The sequence below is a fragment of the Rhinatrema bivittatum genome, chromosome 9, assembly GCF_901001135.1.
Source record: "Rhinatrema bivittatum chromosome 9, aRhiBiv1.1, whole genome shotgun sequence".
NCBI lineage: Eukaryota > Metazoa > Chordata > Amphibia > Gymnophiona > Rhinatrematidae > Rhinatrema > Rhinatrema bivittatum.
In genome coordinates, this window is record NC_042623.1 from 216476170 (window position 1) to 216493448 (window position 17279).

Genomic DNA, 17279 nt, shown 5'->3' on the forward strand with positions numbered 1-17279 from the left:
AGAGTATGTGTGTGATTGAGAGCTGGTTTAGGTGAGGAAGCATGTGAGTATGTGATGAGAGCCTGTGTGTAAATGAGAGATAGAGAGAGAATATGTGTGTCTGTGTGTGACTGAGAGCTGGTTTAGGTGAGGGAGCATGTGAGTATGTGATTGAGAGCCTGTGTGTAAAAGAGAGAAAGAGAAAGAGCATATTTGTAAGCCTACAGCACATCAGCTACTGAACCTTAAATAATTTAGAACAAGTTTGGCAATTTTTTATATCAAGAATTAACAATTGTCTTTTCTTTGAAACTGAATTTTTATGTTGTCATATTGGTATAAACTGTTGAATGAATCATGCCATGACATAGGCTTGGATTCACTAATGCTGCAAGGCTTAGTGAATCCCAGCGCTAATAGGGGGCGGGGGCGAAGCAGAGGGCGGTGCTGCGCTAGCCAGCAGCGATCACACCGCTGCGGTGTGATCGCTGCCGGCGTCGCGCCAAATAACTACACCATAAAAGGTGTAGTTATTCTGCACGAAATAGGCAGCGAAAAGGCTCCTTACCTTTTCGCTGTTGGCACTGTCTTCGTGGAGTAGGCCCCGGTGACACCCCGACTCCTCCTCTTCCAGGGCCGACTCCGTCCCGATGTAGCTAGCGCTACATCGCTAGCTACATCGCACGCTTGTGCTGGTAGCTGGTAGCGCAAGCATGCGATAGCCTTAGAAAATAAGGCCCATAATTACATGCTTAGTGTTTGAGTGAAAAACAATATCAATGCATCAATTTTAACCCTCATACTTTGTTTTTCTTTTTAGCTTTCATACCTTTAAACAATGGTGTAATTGCTCAAAACAGTTTTCTCCATTTTGGAAAATGAATTTAAAAGTGCAATATTGTTATTTTCAAAATCTGATGGAGAAGCAGTATGAAATATATTAGAATAAAATAAATGACAATTCTTTTAAGAATTTGAAAGTATAATTATATTTACTTGACTCATTTCTATTTTGGTTTTTTTTCCCCATTTATTTTAGGGACGTTGTTCAAGGGAGAACTGTAAATATCTTCACCCACCCCCACACTTAAAAACACAACTGGAAATAAATGGACGGAATAACCTGATTCAGCAGAAGAATATGGCCATGTTGGCCCAGCAAATGCAAATAGCCAATGCGATGATTCCTGGTACTCAGTTACAGCCTGTGGTAAGCAATAAGTATGCGTTTCAACTTGTTTTCATCAGCATCATGAATCATGAAAGATCTACAGATAACTAAACAGTAGTATATAATGAACAGACATGGTAAAATAAGGGTGGGCAACAACTATCTTACCAAGACCACAATGTATAATATTTGCTAATACGGCATTGAGGAATGAGATACAATGAAATGTGCTACTTTTACATTCAACATTTTCAGGAATGCTCTTTGGACTTGCTTGCTTGTAGATGGTAAAGGAAATGTATAAAATATAATAAATCCTAGTCCTAAATATATAAGCATGATCTGCTAAATCACCAGCAAAGGTAAGTTATCAATTTTATTTTTTCAGTTATTGAAGATGGTTGCATGCTTGATGTGTTCAGTTATAAACATGGAATCTTGCAGCAGGAGTTGCATGGGAAATGTCATGCTTATCTTTGAATGGAGCCATTATTATTATAATGGGGAAAACCAAAAGAATCTATTGACGAGTGAAGGCTACTAATGTGGTGAAAAAATAATTCTGAACAATATTTTGATTAGTGTCCTCTTCCGTTGAAATTATTTAAATAAGGTGTCAGCAAGCTAGACAGCGTGTTCAACTAACAGTGAACCGCCCGGTCTATTCAATCATCCACCTGGTTTCTTTTTATAATACAATAGACCCTTGATGAAGCTTTTTGCCAAGCGAAACACCGCCTGTGTCAGGCTTTGTTTGATATAAACAACCATCAGGAATTGGGAACTAGGAGTTTTGTTAGGCTCCTTTTCAAAACATTATTTTGTAATCATTATTTGGCACAATTTGGCACGTTATAAAAAGAAACAAGGTAGATGATTGAATAGATTGGGTGGTTCACTGTTAGCTGAAAATGTCATCTGGCTTGCTGACACCTTAAAGTAAAATTTAAATAATTTCAACGGAAGAGGACTCTAATCAAATTATTGTTCAGAATTATTTTTTCACCACATTAGTAGTCTTCACTCTTCAATAGATTATTTTGTTTTTCCCCTTTTTTCTTGAGTATATTATATGGGTAACCTTGGTGGCTATATTTTTTGCGTGATTGGCCATTATTATAAGAACATCCCAACACATGATGGCAATCACATAGTTCCTTATTTTTTAAATAGTTTTTGGCTATATGGAATAGGAAACATTTTTTTTGAAAGCAGAATCCATAGTTAGAAAAAGTTGGTAGCTTAACCCCCAGTGTCTTTAATTAATGTATGATCTGTGTCTAGGGCTAATAGTTTCCCGAGATTATTAGTCTGCCAGGTTTAGTCCCTGATGGGGGCTCTGATCTGCCAGAAGTGCTGACTTTTCTCTGCTGCCAGTAGTTTACAAGCTGAAGCCACTGTAGTACTGTAGCTACTAGCAGCTGAAGGAGGTTGGTGCTACCAGTAGCTCAGAGCTCCCTACAAGTTCCAGGCCTTGAAGAATTATAATCCGAGAAAATTGTATCATGCCACCAATATCACATGCATGAACAACAGGTAAAAATTAAATATTAGTGTGCCTCACAGGTGTATAAAATACAGATTAGTCTATTTTCTTTTTAAAGCATTTAGTTGGTGCATACTTTAATATATTCATAAATATAAGCACCTATAGCACTGATAATGTACTACTACTGGCATGTCATTTATTAAATTTTCTATTCTAAAATGTTTGAGTAAAACTAAGCATTGTGATTTGTCAGGCTACATCATCTGAGACATATGGAAATTATTTGGAATATTGCTGTGCTTTATTTACTACTTTGGACAAGAGAAAGTCATATATAGGGATATGAAATTAGTTATGATTATTATTATTATTGAGCTATGATAGCATATTTGATGCTATACAATGCAAGTAGATGTGTCAATACACAGATCCAGTGATCAGATCGTAAACGTTACACATCTTACTAGACAAAAAAAGTCAATTGCGGAATAGTCTAATGTTAGTTCACAGAGAATGTGATGTGTTGTTTGGAGACTAGTAGAATGAATCTCTAAAGAATAATGTCTACAGGCAGAACTGAATATAGAGAGAAAAGGGCCCGGCATTTTGCGGAGGAGAGTGAGCTTCAGAGACAGGATAAAGAAAGGGAAAAAGCTTGAAGGTAAGACTTAAAGGAGCTGAAAAGTAGGTTGTGGAATGAGGTCTGTAATCTAAAACTTGCTTTGCGGGTAAGTTATCCAGGTAACTTTGTACAGGTAGTCAGCGTTACTTATTCAAGTGTTCCACTGAATATCCAGGTATTTGTGCAGTCCTACTAATTTTCAAAGTGGACTTATGCAAATACGTTGTAGACATGGACTTCAGCCCTATGCAGAATGTAATAAAATTTCCCTCCATGTAAACATTTTCCCTATACATACATATGTAAGAAACACTTTGAACATCTGGACCTAAGGGTCCTAAATACCAAACTGTGCTATTTTTAGTGCATTACAGATATTAAGAGAACTACCACTTGCAGTAAACCCCGCTAACAAGACTGCACTAAAAATAATGTTGGTATGTTAAATTTACTGCAGTTGCAAATGCTAAATAGATAAAATACTTTGGTGATGAACTCATCAGTAATTATCGTGGGCACATTGGCAAGGTAAATCACAGAGGTGTAATTACCTGATTGCTGAAATCATCACACTATCTGTTAACCATGAGGAGAGACATTGGACCTCTACAAGTTTTCACATCCCTCTCTTACCATAGTGCATCAAATAACCTACCACTATTTTGATGTCCCAAAAATCTACTCTGATCCTACATTTCTCATATCCAAGCGTTACGTGATCCTGATCTGTTATCTAATCATCTGTCACCATATTCCTTTACAGTATCCTCCCACACTCTCCCACACTTTCCCTATAACCCCTTTCCCTGTCAGTAGAAGGATCTTATCCTGTCTCCTTCTGGTACCCAATGATGCTGAATTGGTGCTGGTTGGTAGTGCCATGTACAGTGACTCAATTTTTCAAACTTGTGAAAAATTAAAAATAGGGGGTGGGGGTGTGATTGGATCATGAATTAGGGCAATCAGGTGGTGATTGATTTGGGGATCAGGGCATGTTGGATATAAGGCCAGGTGAGGAGATGTTTGATTCTCTGTGACTAGGAAGGGGTTTCTCACATTAACTTTCGGTTGGTTAGCATGGGAACCTATACGATAGCCAGATGTTCCCAAATGGCCATGCTCTCTTTAATGCAGCATCTTAAGGGTGTACACACACTTTAATATCATTACTTTAATATATCAGGCATTAAAGCAGAATGTACTATGCACACTTAAATCATAATCTTTGATGCTAGTGTGCTTTTTAGTACATAGGTCCCTATGTGATCAAGTCACTAAATACTTCTATCACTTAGGGGCTTATTTACTAAAGTTTTCTCCCATTTTGTATATATGGGAAAAATGCATAGTAAATAGTGGCCCAGTCACAAATGATATAGGACATGATTCCATCTGTTTTTTACCAATACACACAAAATGGGGGGAAAGTGTTAGTACCCTCAGTGGAAGTAAATATATTACAATAACTTTTAAACAGCCACGCAAGCATACATGTAAATGCATTTGCTGGCTGACAGAAATGGATGTGGCCATTTTATACTATATGCATATATGTACATATGTTATAAAATCGGCAGTACATACATACATGTGCACGCAAATTTTATATTGTCGCACGCTTGTATTCACAAATGCCGTCTCTACCATGTAAGAAGGGGGATTTTGCTAGGCACACAGGCTGATGCGAATACCTGCTTCTCCAGTTCATTCCCAGTTCACCATGGTAAAGGATAGGACTTCCTAACCCACCTACGGGCCGATACAGTAGGCCACTCTCCTGTGCACGCGATTCAGTAACTTAATTTATTTAAATTAGGGCCCGCGGTAAAAAGAGGTGCTAGGGACACTAGTGCATCCCTAGTTCCTCTTTTTTGACAGAAGTGGTGGCTATCAGCGAGTTTGACAGCCGACGCTCAATTTTGCCGGGGTCGGTTCTCAAACCCGCTGACAGCCACAGGTTCAGAAACTGGTGGTCGGTAAAATTGAGCATCCGGTTTTCAACCCGCGAGCTGCAGGCCCATTTTAAATTTTTTTTTTAAATTATTTTTAACTTTTTTTAACTTTTGGGGCCTCCAACTTAATATTGCCATGAGAATAGTGAATCCAGACCTTAGTGAGGCTCACACTGCCTCACTGAATGACAGCGTGACTCTTGGCCCCTAATGCAGTTAGTAAGAAGTGAAACAGCTTATTTGGGACTTTTCCTGTAAAAGAGAGGTGAATTTTTTAAATCTTTTTAATGCACTGGAATTTTTCTATTTTTCAGTAAAAGATTTTGGCAAAACAATTTTTTATTTATTAAGGTGGATATGGGTTACCACATCCTCTTCTTGTTACCAAGGTTGGTTGGACTATGTTCTTATCAAGTCTTTTTTTCTTCTTCAAAACATCAGACTATCCTCGAAAAAAGTTATTATAGTACCTAGCAGTTTATTATAAATTATACATGTCATTATATTGATATGTGTTATTTTTGACAAGGCTTTAGTAAAACATTAGGGTATGCACATTGCTAACTGCATGGGATGTGAAGGCCTGTTTAACATATCCTATCTTTCAACACATACACATTAAACTTAGGTGGTGTTAAATGTTAAGTTCTATAGTTATTAAGCCCCTATGTGTGTTATATTGAAATCATGATTGTGGGTAATAAAGCAATATTATATATCTGACAGGGGAATAATTCCATGATGACTCAGCAGCTGAAGTTTTAAGACCATAGTCTTATTAGTCTCTCTGAGATTAATATTAAAAAGCCATTTAGAGAGATGACTTCAAATTATAGATTTACAATAAATGGCAAGTTTTGGGTATATTCAACCCCTTATTAGGCTAAAATCTAGCTGGATAAAAAAGAGGCGTTAAAGGGGTGTAACTAAAGGTACTCCTTCTCCAAGTAACTTAGCTGGATAAGTAGTGATATTCAGAATTATCCAGCTAAGGCCTGGATTTTCTACGGTCACAGACCGTAGAAAATCCGGCAATAACGGGGGGCGGGGGGGTGAAGCGGGGGGGGGGGGGCCTGCGAAAGCCGGCAGCCATCGCACCACTGCAGTGTGCTGGCTGCCGGCTTTCGCACCGAATAACTATACCATAAAAGGTGTAGTTATTCAGTGCGAAACTGGCGGCGATAAGGGTCCTTACCTTTCGCCACCAGCGATGTCTCCACAGAGTTGGCCCCGGTGCTGCCCCGACTCCTCCTCTTCCGGGACCGACTCCGCCCCGACTCCACCCCCATTTAGTGATCGCACGCGAAAAGGGACTTTTTGCGTGCGATTGCTTTTGAAAATGACCCCCTAAGTTATCTGGCTATTAACTTTCGACCTGCTATTGATCAGGTCTAGAGTTACTTGGATAACTTATCTGGCTAACCGTAACCTTATCTAGGTATATTCAGTGGCATGGCTGCATCACTGAATATCCCAGCTATGTTAGCTGGAAAAGTCTTATCCAGCTAACTTAGGGCCTCATTTTCTAAAGTATCGCAGGCCTGCAATACTTTAGAAGATGAGGGGCGGGGGGCCGAAATGGGGGGCGGGCCTGCGCTAGCCAGCAGCGATCGCACTGTCGCGGTGTGATCACTACCGGTTTCGCACCCAATAGTGCCACCATAGGAGGTGTAGCTATTGAGAGCGAAATAGGCAGCGAAAAGGCACCTACCTTTTCACTGTCCACGGCGTCGGCAAAGAGTCGGCCCCGGTGATGCCCCGACTCCTCCTCTTCCGGGGCTGACTCCGCCCCCATCCTGGTATCGCGTGCGAGCGGCTTAGAAAATGAGGCCCTTACATAGCTGGCTATGGGGGTTATTTACTAAAGGTTTTCTTCTATTTTGTGTCAGTGGGAAAAATCCTTAAGGGTAGATTTTGTAAGGTGCGCGCACGTCCATGTGCTCTCTTCCCAGTACGCACACATGGACGCGCCGATTTTATAACATGCGGGTGCCGGCGCTCGCATGTTATAAAATCAGCAGGCTGCACGCATGTGCACGTAGCATGTGCAAGGGAGGGAACATATGCAAAATCACGTGGTGACGAGATCAGGGCTTCGGGAGTTCTCCCAGTCTACTCCAATTTAGGAGCAGACTGGAAGGGAACTTTACCCTAACCTCCCCACCCTCTAAACCCTTTTTAAAAAATCTTTTACCTTTTGTTATGCAAGTTACTTGCTGGCACGTGAGGCTCCAGGGCAGCGAGGAATGATTCTGTCCTGGACCATCCCGCTCCGCCCACCCCCCCCCCCCCCCCCCCCCCGACCATTTGAAAATGGGCCTGGCGCGCATAAGGCCCGGCCACGAGCGCAAGCCCCGGGATTTACTCGCGCTGGGATTTTTAAATATGGCCTTTAGTAAATATGGCCCTCTGTTTGAATATTGACGTCAATGTGTTTTTTATGTTTTATTTAGCTTTACCCAACAACAATTAGCAAATATTAATACATATTAATAAGCATGATTTGAATGTTCAGGCTTACAGAATGATATTCATTACTGGTTAGGGTTCCAAGACAATATGGGGTAGATCTTTAAAAAGTACACTGGATTTTATAAGATACGCGTGTAGCCGCGCGTATCTTATAAAATCCAGGGTCGGCGCGTGCAAGGGGGTGCACATTTTTGCAACCTGCGCGCGCCGAGCCCAGCGCGCCCTGCCTGTTCCCTCCGAGGCCGCTGCGGAGGGACACGCTCCCTCCCGCCCCTTTTCGAAAGCCCTGGGACTTACGCGCGTCCCGGGGCTTTACGCGCGCCGGCGGTCTATGCAAAATAGGCGCGCCGGCGCGCACGGCTTTTAAAATCCGCCCCTATATTTTTCTCATAGACACAAAATACTAGATAAGGGACCATAGATGCAACTTTTTATTTAAAGGCTGTTTTAACAGTACGCATTTTTTTCTGACAAAGCATGCCAAGTTGAATCAAGCAAGTTGCGTGCGTATAAATGTGGCACAACTACAATAATGTATTGATTAGGAAGACTAAATTTCTTTCTTTTTTTCCTCTTTTTTTTCAGCCAATGTTTTCAGTTGCACCCAGCTTAGCCACCAATGCAACAGCAGCCTTTAACCCTTACCTGGGACCTGTTTCCCCAGGCTTGGTCTCTGCAGAAATCCTGCCAACAGCTCCAATGCTGGTTACAGGAAATCATGGTGTTCCAGTTCCTGCAGCAGCTGCTGCCGCCGCAGCCCAAAAATTAATGAGGACTGACAGATTGGAGGTAGGAGATTGCTTAGTTAGTATTACCTTTTTTGTTCTCTTCTCTCAGTTGTGTAAACTTTTTTTTCCCAGAAAATATCCAACTTAAAAAATACATTAATAAATTATATGGGATCCAAAGAATCAAAAACTTTTATTAAAGAAAGAAAAAATATTCAATGCACTCAAAAAAATTCAGCAAATGAGATGAAAACAATAAAAATGAAACATTATTATATATGAATCCTCAAACAAGGGGAAAGTTTTCATAAATCCTTTCTAATGAAAATACAAGATCGTATCTCTACAGAGGAATAGTCCCAAGACGATTTATGCTTCACTCCTTATGGACTGCATTGGGGGCAACAGTCACAACATCAAATAATCCTACATCTATAAATAATAATTCAAATATTAACTTCATTGCAGTGAAGCTGCAATCTGAATTATATTCACTGATGTGAGATCATTTAGGGGGTTATGTTCAATAGCTTTCGCACGCGAAAAGGGACTTTTCATGTGCGATAGGGTGATCGGGGCGGATCGGAAGAGGAGGAGTCGGGGCAGCACCGGGACCGAAGCTGCGAAGACATCGCTGGCTGCAAAAGGTAAGGACCCTTATTGTCGCCAGTTTCACACCGAATAGCTACACCTTTTATGGTGTAGTTATTTGGTGCGAAAGCCGGCAGCCAGCGCACCGCAGTGGTGCAATGGCTGCCGGCTTTCGCAGGCCCGCCCCCGGTACCGCGTGATTCACTATTCTCTGCGAGAACAGTGAATCCAGGCCTTAGTGAGGCTCACACTGCCTCACTGAATGACAACGTGACTCTTGGCCCCTAATGCAGTTAGTAAGAAGTGAAACAGCTCATTTGGGACTTTTCCTCAAAAAGAGAGATGACTTTTTAAAATCTTTTTAAGGCACTGGAATTTTTCTATTTTTCAGTAAAAGATTTTGGCAAAACAATTTTTTATTTTTTAAGGTGGATATGGGTTACCACATCCTCTTCTTGTTACCAAGGTTGGTTGGACTGTGTTCTTGTCAAGTCTTTTTTTCCTCTTCAAAACATCAGACTATCCTCGAAAAAAGTTATTATAGTACCTATGCAGTTTATTATAAATTATACATGTCATTATATTGATATGTGTTATTTTTGACAAGGCTTTAGTAAAACATTAGGGTATGCACATTGCTAAGTACATGGGATGTGAAGGCCTGTTTTAACATATCCTGTGTTTCAACACAATTTTAAAAAATTAAATGCTAAAAAGCAACCTTACGTTTTAAAGAGGCTTCGTCCTACTGTACTATGACAGTACAACTTGGTGACATTATCGACAGAATAGTATTTTAAAATCATAGTCAATAAAGCTAAACAAGGCTACAATTTTTGTACAGTGCCCTTACAAAAAAATCAAATCAGCGCCAGGCATGTGCACACAAAAAAGTTTCGTTTTGGTTCTTTTTTTTAATTTTGTATTTATTTCTTTATTTTTCCGTTTAATTTTAAGTTTATTTCATTTTATTTCAATTAGTTGGAACAAAATAAACAAAAATAAAGAAAAAAAAAATAGAAAAGCAAACCAAAACAAAAAACAAAAAAGCCTGCCCAAGGTTATGTGCAAAACTTTAAAAACCATAAATATATCATTGTAATAAAAAAATATAAATGAAAATGCCCCAAACCCCCGCTAATTCTCCCACCTTCCCTTCCCTTCCTCCCAGCCACCAGCACCACCTTCCCTTCCCTTCCTCCCAGCCACCAGCACCTTCAATATCCCACTACCCTTACTCGGATATCCCACTACCCTTACTCGGATATCCCACTACCCTTACTCGGATATCCCACTACCCTTACTCGGATTTCCAGCCACCAGCACCTTCAATATCCCCCTTACCCTTACTCGGATTTCCTGATATGACCACCTCTATGCTTGTCGTTTTGGTACTGTGCACTAATTCTGTATATAGTTTTGATGTAAATAGTTTTGATGTAAGGGCTCCCCCCTAATTTCAATCATATGTTTCCTAGTTCAGTATATTATCTGTTTTATGTAAGGGCCCCGCCCAATGGTTTTGTGTTCACTGTAAACCGATGCGATGTGCGAACGGTCATCGGTATAAAAGAAACGTTAAATAAATAAATAAATAAATAACTGGCATTCCGGTCAAATAAGGCCTTCTGAATGCAATAATCAGGAGGACATAGCCATGTTTTCAGTTTATTTCTGAAAGACAAGTAAATAATGGTTCCCACCAACTCCATCCTCCAGTACATTACAATAAAAAAAAGTCTTACCTTTCCACTCCCAATCTCTCCATAAGTAGTAGATTACCCCTATCTGTGGGCTTGTAGCAGACCAAACAGTGCAAACTGCCCAGTGCTCCCACCTCCTGCTGAGGCTGGCACCAGAACCTGGAGAGGTAGGAGTGACCGGGGATTGCTACTGCCCCATTTGGACTGCTACAACTCTGCAGATGTGGTAAGCTTCTGCCTGCAGAGAGGGGGAGGCTGGGAAGTTAAATTTAAAAATCATGGCAGCAGGTTTTGTTTGCTGACTTCTGAAATGTCAACAGAAAAACAAAAATTCAGATGTTTTCAGGGTTTTTTCAAGCAAAAGAAAATAAAGTAAATGCTAATTTTTCATCATGTTTTTCATTTCATTTGAAAATGCCCCCCCAAATCAGTACTTGATATTCTATGTGCAATGTACTTTGGTTCAAAGTTTAACCAGATTGCCATAAAAAATGTTGTCAAATGCCACCAAATAACTAGTTTATAAAGAAAGATGTAGAAAAAAACTGGGTAAATTGGCTTGCTCATTTCTGCTATAGAAGGATATTTAAACAAACTAATATAGCATTCACAATTGTTCTATGTAAGGTGAAAAAAATTAAAATAAATGTGCATGATTAAGGGCCTCATTTTCCACGCCGATCGCACGCAATAAGGGACATTTCACACGCGAAAAGTCCCTTATCGCGTGCAATACCAGGATGGGGGCGGAGTCGGCCCCGGAAGAGGAGGAGTCGGGGCGTCACCGGGGCTGACTCTGTGCCGACGCCGCGGACAGCAAAAAGGTAAGTGCCTTTTCGCGGCAGCTTTCGCTCCCAATAGCTACACCTCCTATGGTGTAGTTATTGGGAGCGAAATAGCTACACCATAGGAGGTGTAGCTATTGGGAGCGAAATAAGCAGCGAAAAGGCACTTACCTTTTCGCTGTCCGCGGCGTCGGCGCAGAGTCGGCCCCGGTGATGCCCCGACACCTCCTCTTCCGGGGCCGACTCCACCCCCATCCTGGTATCGCACGCGATAAGGGACTTTTCGCGTGCGAAAGGTCCCTTATCACGTGTGAGCGGCTTGGAAAATGAGGCCCTAAGATTGCTAAATCTGAAAATTCTGACAAACACCCAGGCAGTTTTCTTCCTTTAATTGTATTTGATCTCCCCGCCTCCCCCCCACGCCACTAATTATTGTCTAGAGTGGTGGGTCACTTGATAAATTTGCCTTTGCTACAATGTATACAAAAACTAGTACTAAAGGTCTGCAAAAATGTCTATATGTTATATTCTCGTTTGACATTTTGGGAAAAAAAATGTTTGCTGATGCAACAGTAAAACATCAGTAAAAAAGGTTATTTTTTTAAATACGTGTGATGATTTACAACTTATAATATGAAAACCAAAATTAAAACATCTCAGATGTCACATTCTCAATGAGATGTCTTCTATATATTGAGGTCCTTCAATGGAGTTTTCCTTGGCCCTCATAGGCAGCTGGACAGTTCTGCAATCTGCTGTGTGTCTTTTTATGTTTGGTGTAAATCTTTCCTACCACTTTTGTTTGCTAGATTAACTTTCCTCCCTCATTTTTTTTTCCTCCCTTGCTTTCTTTGTCCTTTTTTTCTTTTCTCTGTTACCGAGCATTCCTTCACTCAAGCCTTCCTCTCCTAGATAGACCCTGGGACTCTTCTCTACCTATCTCCTTCAGATTCCTTCATTTCAAACCTTCTTCCCATCTGCTTCAGGCTCCCTGCCTTCCACCTTCTCCCGAAATATTGCATGAGGGGACCTAATAAGATCTTTCCAGACTCTGCTCTAGAGCTAGCGGATCTCTTCGCCTTCCTGAACTGTCATCTGATTCTAGCTACACATACTTTCTATTTTTTTCCATACTCCTTCCTGCTTTCAACTTCAGGTGTTGCCACTTTCCCCACAGGCTCATCAAATCCCTCTTTTCTTTCTCACCTAATCTCTTTCCTACTGTACTGTAGCTAGCTGCAGGTTGGGGGTCAGAAGGTGATTCCGTTGATGTCCAAGTCCCTTGCCAGTCTTGGAAAGTAATGCACCAAGCGCAAAATCTCAAAAGGTTTAGTACCATGTTCGTACCAAAGAAGAACAAAAAAGGAATTGAACAAGTTCTCCCAAATAAAATAGCATTTCCAACTGGACCCCTGCTGTGAAAAATAAACAACCCATACAAGTTATTTCATAGAATGTTTGCAAGCGTGTATCATTTGTTCCGCTGTCCTATACATTTCAGATCTTTTCATTTTAATTAAAAATAGTTGCATATTTTTTTCATTTTCTTTCAATTGTCTAATTTATTTGGCTTTTCATATAATTAATTTTGTTCCGTTTTACTTTTTCCCTGAATTTCCTGTGATTTTCATCACATTTCTTTCCGTCTCCTTGTAAACTATTAATTTCCTTTAAAACTGGTCAGCTATTAATCTTCTTTTTAAATTTTTGTTTCATTTTCCACTTTGATTTCTTCTGCTTACCTCTCCATTTCCTTTTTTTTTCCTACCTGTGCCCCATTTCAAAATTTCTCTTTCCTTTTTTTTTCCAAATAAGTAAGTATATATGCCGGTGACGGTTAAGGGACTGGCAGGAATGGAAACTGAAGTCCTCTTTTTATCCACAGGCCAACTACAATCAGGCAACTGCAGTACGAACTTCCCCACGTTGCCCCACCAATGACCTCAACCCTGACCTGGAGGGAGCACCCTCTTTATGGGTGAGAGGTAGTTCAGTCTCCATGCCAGCTCAGTCCTGGGCCTCTCCTGAGCAGAGACTGCCAGTTGTGCCAAATTATGTGTGGTGGTTTTGTGATGTGGACTCCTGCCCTCTGGGGACCGAGCAGAGACCACCAAACTCAGTTCACTTAGGACCGCAAGCTGGACTTGACCCCTGGTCCCAGAGAAGAAAGGCGAGTTCTTTATCCACTAAGCCAAGTAGACAGTTTTTATTAAATTTTGTTTGATTTTACTTTTTACATTTTTTCAATTGTTCTGTTTAACTGTCCCTGCCTTTACATTTTAGCTCATAGTATGCCTATGCCTGGCTGCTTAATGTTTTCCATATTTGAGACCAGATATCCTAAGAGGTTTCTCCCATTTTGCATTTGTGGGAAAAAATGTTTGGGTATTTGGTGATTTCTGTTTCATTTGCTTATTCCTGCTCTGACTTCTTTCCCTTTGCTTGCTTTTTATGCATCTTCTGCTTGCCCTATGCTTTCTAGAAAGATGGAAAACAGTTTATATACCATAATCTTTCCAATTCTAAGGAATAAAAGATTCAGAATTAGTGACATTTAGAAAAATATATATAGTTCATTTTTAAAAGATGAATGATAATTAGATTAGACCAGTGTTAGTCCTTGTTGATTAGATCACATGATACTGTCACAAAAGTCTCCTGTTTCTACTGTCATATGCCCTTGCATAGAGATGAAAGCATTTTTGTTTTAATTAATGAATGTTGATGTTAGGACTGACACAGTTTCCTTTTACTTCCATTTTTTTCATGGTTTGTAGTCTTTGCCATTCCATAAGTCTCTCCCATATGCATATGTTTATAGGACAAAATAATAACACACTAGTTCATCTTATTTTCGGCATCGAATGTGGTGTCAGCCAATTTGATTATGACATCTGCTAGCTGGAAAATCTGAAAAAATGTGCCACCCAAATCTGTTTTGCCAGAAGTCCCTCTGTGCCAGTGCTTGCTCCATATGCCTTTTTTTTTCTTTTTTTGCACTTGCTCAAAGTTGCTGACTCCTACTGCATGCATGCAGGATCTCTTTTTCCTTTTTCTATGAGGCAGATGACAAATTAGTACAAATCACATTGTGACGTTATATAAATCTAAAGCAGATTATGAGCAACTGCAAATTAACCTTGCAAATGTGTTTGGTTTTTTGAATTGAACATTTCTTCCTTAACTAAACCTTCCAGTGTAAGAATGTGTCCCTCCTTCCCCTTCTTCCTTACCAATATTCTTTACACTGTCTCTTGTAATGATAACTTACTGGAGTATAACTGGACAGAGGAAAGCATTCCCTTTCTTTAAAAGGGATAAAACTCTGCATGGCTCAGTTTTATTCTGTGGGCTTACCTGATACCCCTGCTGCCAGTTTCATGTATTAGTAGGACTTTCTGAAAACACTTCATTTCTAGCATACCAGGTTAAAACAGGCTCTCCTCATGAAGGTAATGGTGACCAATGGAAGCTGTTCATATGTGCTGCTGAGTTGTACTTTCCATGGAACTGATTGTAAGAAAGATACTGCAATATGGGCAGCCATGCAGCAGCCACAGCCTTCTCAAATGATACTGCAGAGCATTTCATCTTTTGCCAACTCCTCCCAGCCTTTATGCTACAAAACTCGTTTCATGATTATTGCATGACTATTTGTAGATCAGTAGGGGGAACAAGCCCTCTTATAATAGAAGAGAAAATAGGTAACGAGGAGCTATAGACTGCATTTGTAGGTGAGAAAGAGAAGTTTGAACTGTATCCTGAAGAGAATGGACAATCAATTTAGCAACATTGAAGGAAAATAATTCATATAGCAGAATTTTGAATAGATTGCAATAAACAATATGTTTCAGTAGGAGACTTGCAAAGAGCAAGTTGCTGTAATCTTAAGTGGAAGTTGATTGAAGCGTGGATGAGCATTTTGCTTGCATGCTCAGAAAGAAGGGATGATTTTAGCAGTGTTGCAGAGAAATGTTTTAGTAGTGTTTTTGATCTGTGTAGAGAATAAGAGAAAGAGCCAACAAAGTTGACCCCAGTCTTATAAGCTGAGGGGACCAGGAAGATAAAAGTGTCATTTACAGACACAGATAAAGAGGGATGAGCAGAAATGGATTTGAGAAGAAATACAAGTTCCAATGTGGTCATTAACAGCCCAATATTCAGTAAGCTAATGTTAGCCAGATATCTTGTCCTTTATATTCAGTGGGATAAATGTCCCATTGAATATACTTGCTTAAAATTATTCAGCTACATGTAGCTGGATAACTAAAAAACCCAAACAGCTATGTGTGAAAATAATTGGTTAGGTTTTTAAGTTATCCGGATAAGGGCTGACTATCCATAGGTCAATATTCAAAGCTATTTAGATAGAAGGTTATCCATCTGAGCAGGCTAGCAAAATGCTCATCCACTCTTCAATCAACATCCTCTTAAAAGTATAGCAACTTGCTCTTTTCAAATCTCCTACTGAAACTTATCCAGCTGGATTGTAGCTAGCAGATTGTGATAAATTGCAGGAAGACCTTGTGAGACTGGAAAATTGGGCATCCAAATGGCAGATGAAATGTAATGTGGATAAGTGCAAGGTGATGCATATAGGGAAAAATAACCCATGCTATAATTACACAATGTTGGGTTCCATATTAGGTGCTACAACCCAAGAAAGAGATCTAGGCGTCATAGTGGATAACCCATTGAAATCGTCAGTTCAGTGTGCTGCGGCAGTCAAAAAAGCAAACAGAATGTTGGGAATTATTAGAAAGGGAATGGTGAATAAAACGGAAAATGACATAATGCCTCTGTATCGCTCCATGGTGAGACCGCACCTTGAATACTGTGTACAATTCTGGTCGCCACATCTCAAAAAAGATATAATTGTGATGGAGAAGGTACAGAGAAGGGCTACCACAATGATAAGGGCAATGGAACAGCTCCCCTATGAGGAAAGACTAAAGAGGTTAGGACTTTTCAGCTTGGAGAAGAGACGGCTGAGGGGGGATATGATAGAGATGTTCAAAATCAAGAGAGGTCTAGAACGGGTAGATGTGAATCGGTTATTTACTCTTTCGGATAGTAGAAAGACTAGAGGGCACTCCATGAAGTTAGCATGGGGCACATTTAAAACTAATCGGAGAAAGTTCTTTTTTACTCAACACACAATTAAACTCTGGAATTTGTTACCAGAGGATGTGGTTAGTGCAGATAGTGTAGTTGTGTTTAAAAAAGGATTGGATAAGTTCTTGGAGAAGTCCATTACCTGCTATTAAGTTCACTTAGGGGCAGATTTTAAAAGGCCCGCGCGCCTATTTTGCATAGGCCGCCGGCGCGTGTAAAGCCCCGGGACGCGCGTAAGTCCCGGGGCTTTCGAAAAGGGGAGGGAGGGGGCGTGTCCGGGGCGTTCCCGAAACGACGCGGCGTTTCGGGGGCGTGCCCTGGCATTTCGGGGGCGGGCCCAGGGGCATGGTGCCGGCCCCGGGGGCGTGGTCAACTTCTCCGGACCAGCCCCCCGGGACCGGAGGATGGAGCGGGCTGCCGACGACGCGCGCAAAGTTACGCCTGCTTTTAGCAGGCGTAACTTTGCCGACAAAGGTAAGGGGGGGGGTTAGATAGGGCCGGGGGGTGGGTAAGGGAGGGGAAGGTGGGGGGAGGGCGAAGAAAAGTTCCCTCCGAGGCCGCTCCGAAATCGGAGCGGCCTCGGAGGGAACATGCAGCTCACGCTGGGCTCGGCGCGCGCAGGTTGGCCAAATGTGCACCCCCTTGCACGCACCGACCCCGGATTTTATAAGA

General features: G+C 41.0%; 1 protein-coding gene across 18 annotated transcripts in view; it reads left to right on the plus strand.

The window, feature by feature from the left end:
* MBNL1 (muscleblind like splicing regulator 1) overlaps positions 1 to 17279 on the plus strand; it is a 623451-nt gene that overhangs the window by 440257 nt on the left and 165915 nt on the right. For 15 of the 18 annotated variants that reach the window (XM_029615932.1, XM_029615940.1, XM_029615930.1 and 12 more), the window contains 3 exons: positions 1019 to 1189; positions 8271 to 8474; positions 13378 to 13662. In XM_029615932.1, coding sequence (XP_029471792.1) covers positions 1019 to 1189; positions 8271 to 8474; positions 13378 to 13662 — 660 coding nt within the window. The remainder of the gene's footprint in view (positions 1 to 1018; positions 1190 to 8270; positions 8475 to 13377; positions 13663 to 17279) is intronic. The other 3 variants (XM_029615938.1, XM_029615946.1, XM_029615948.1) reach the window with 1 other exon arrangement.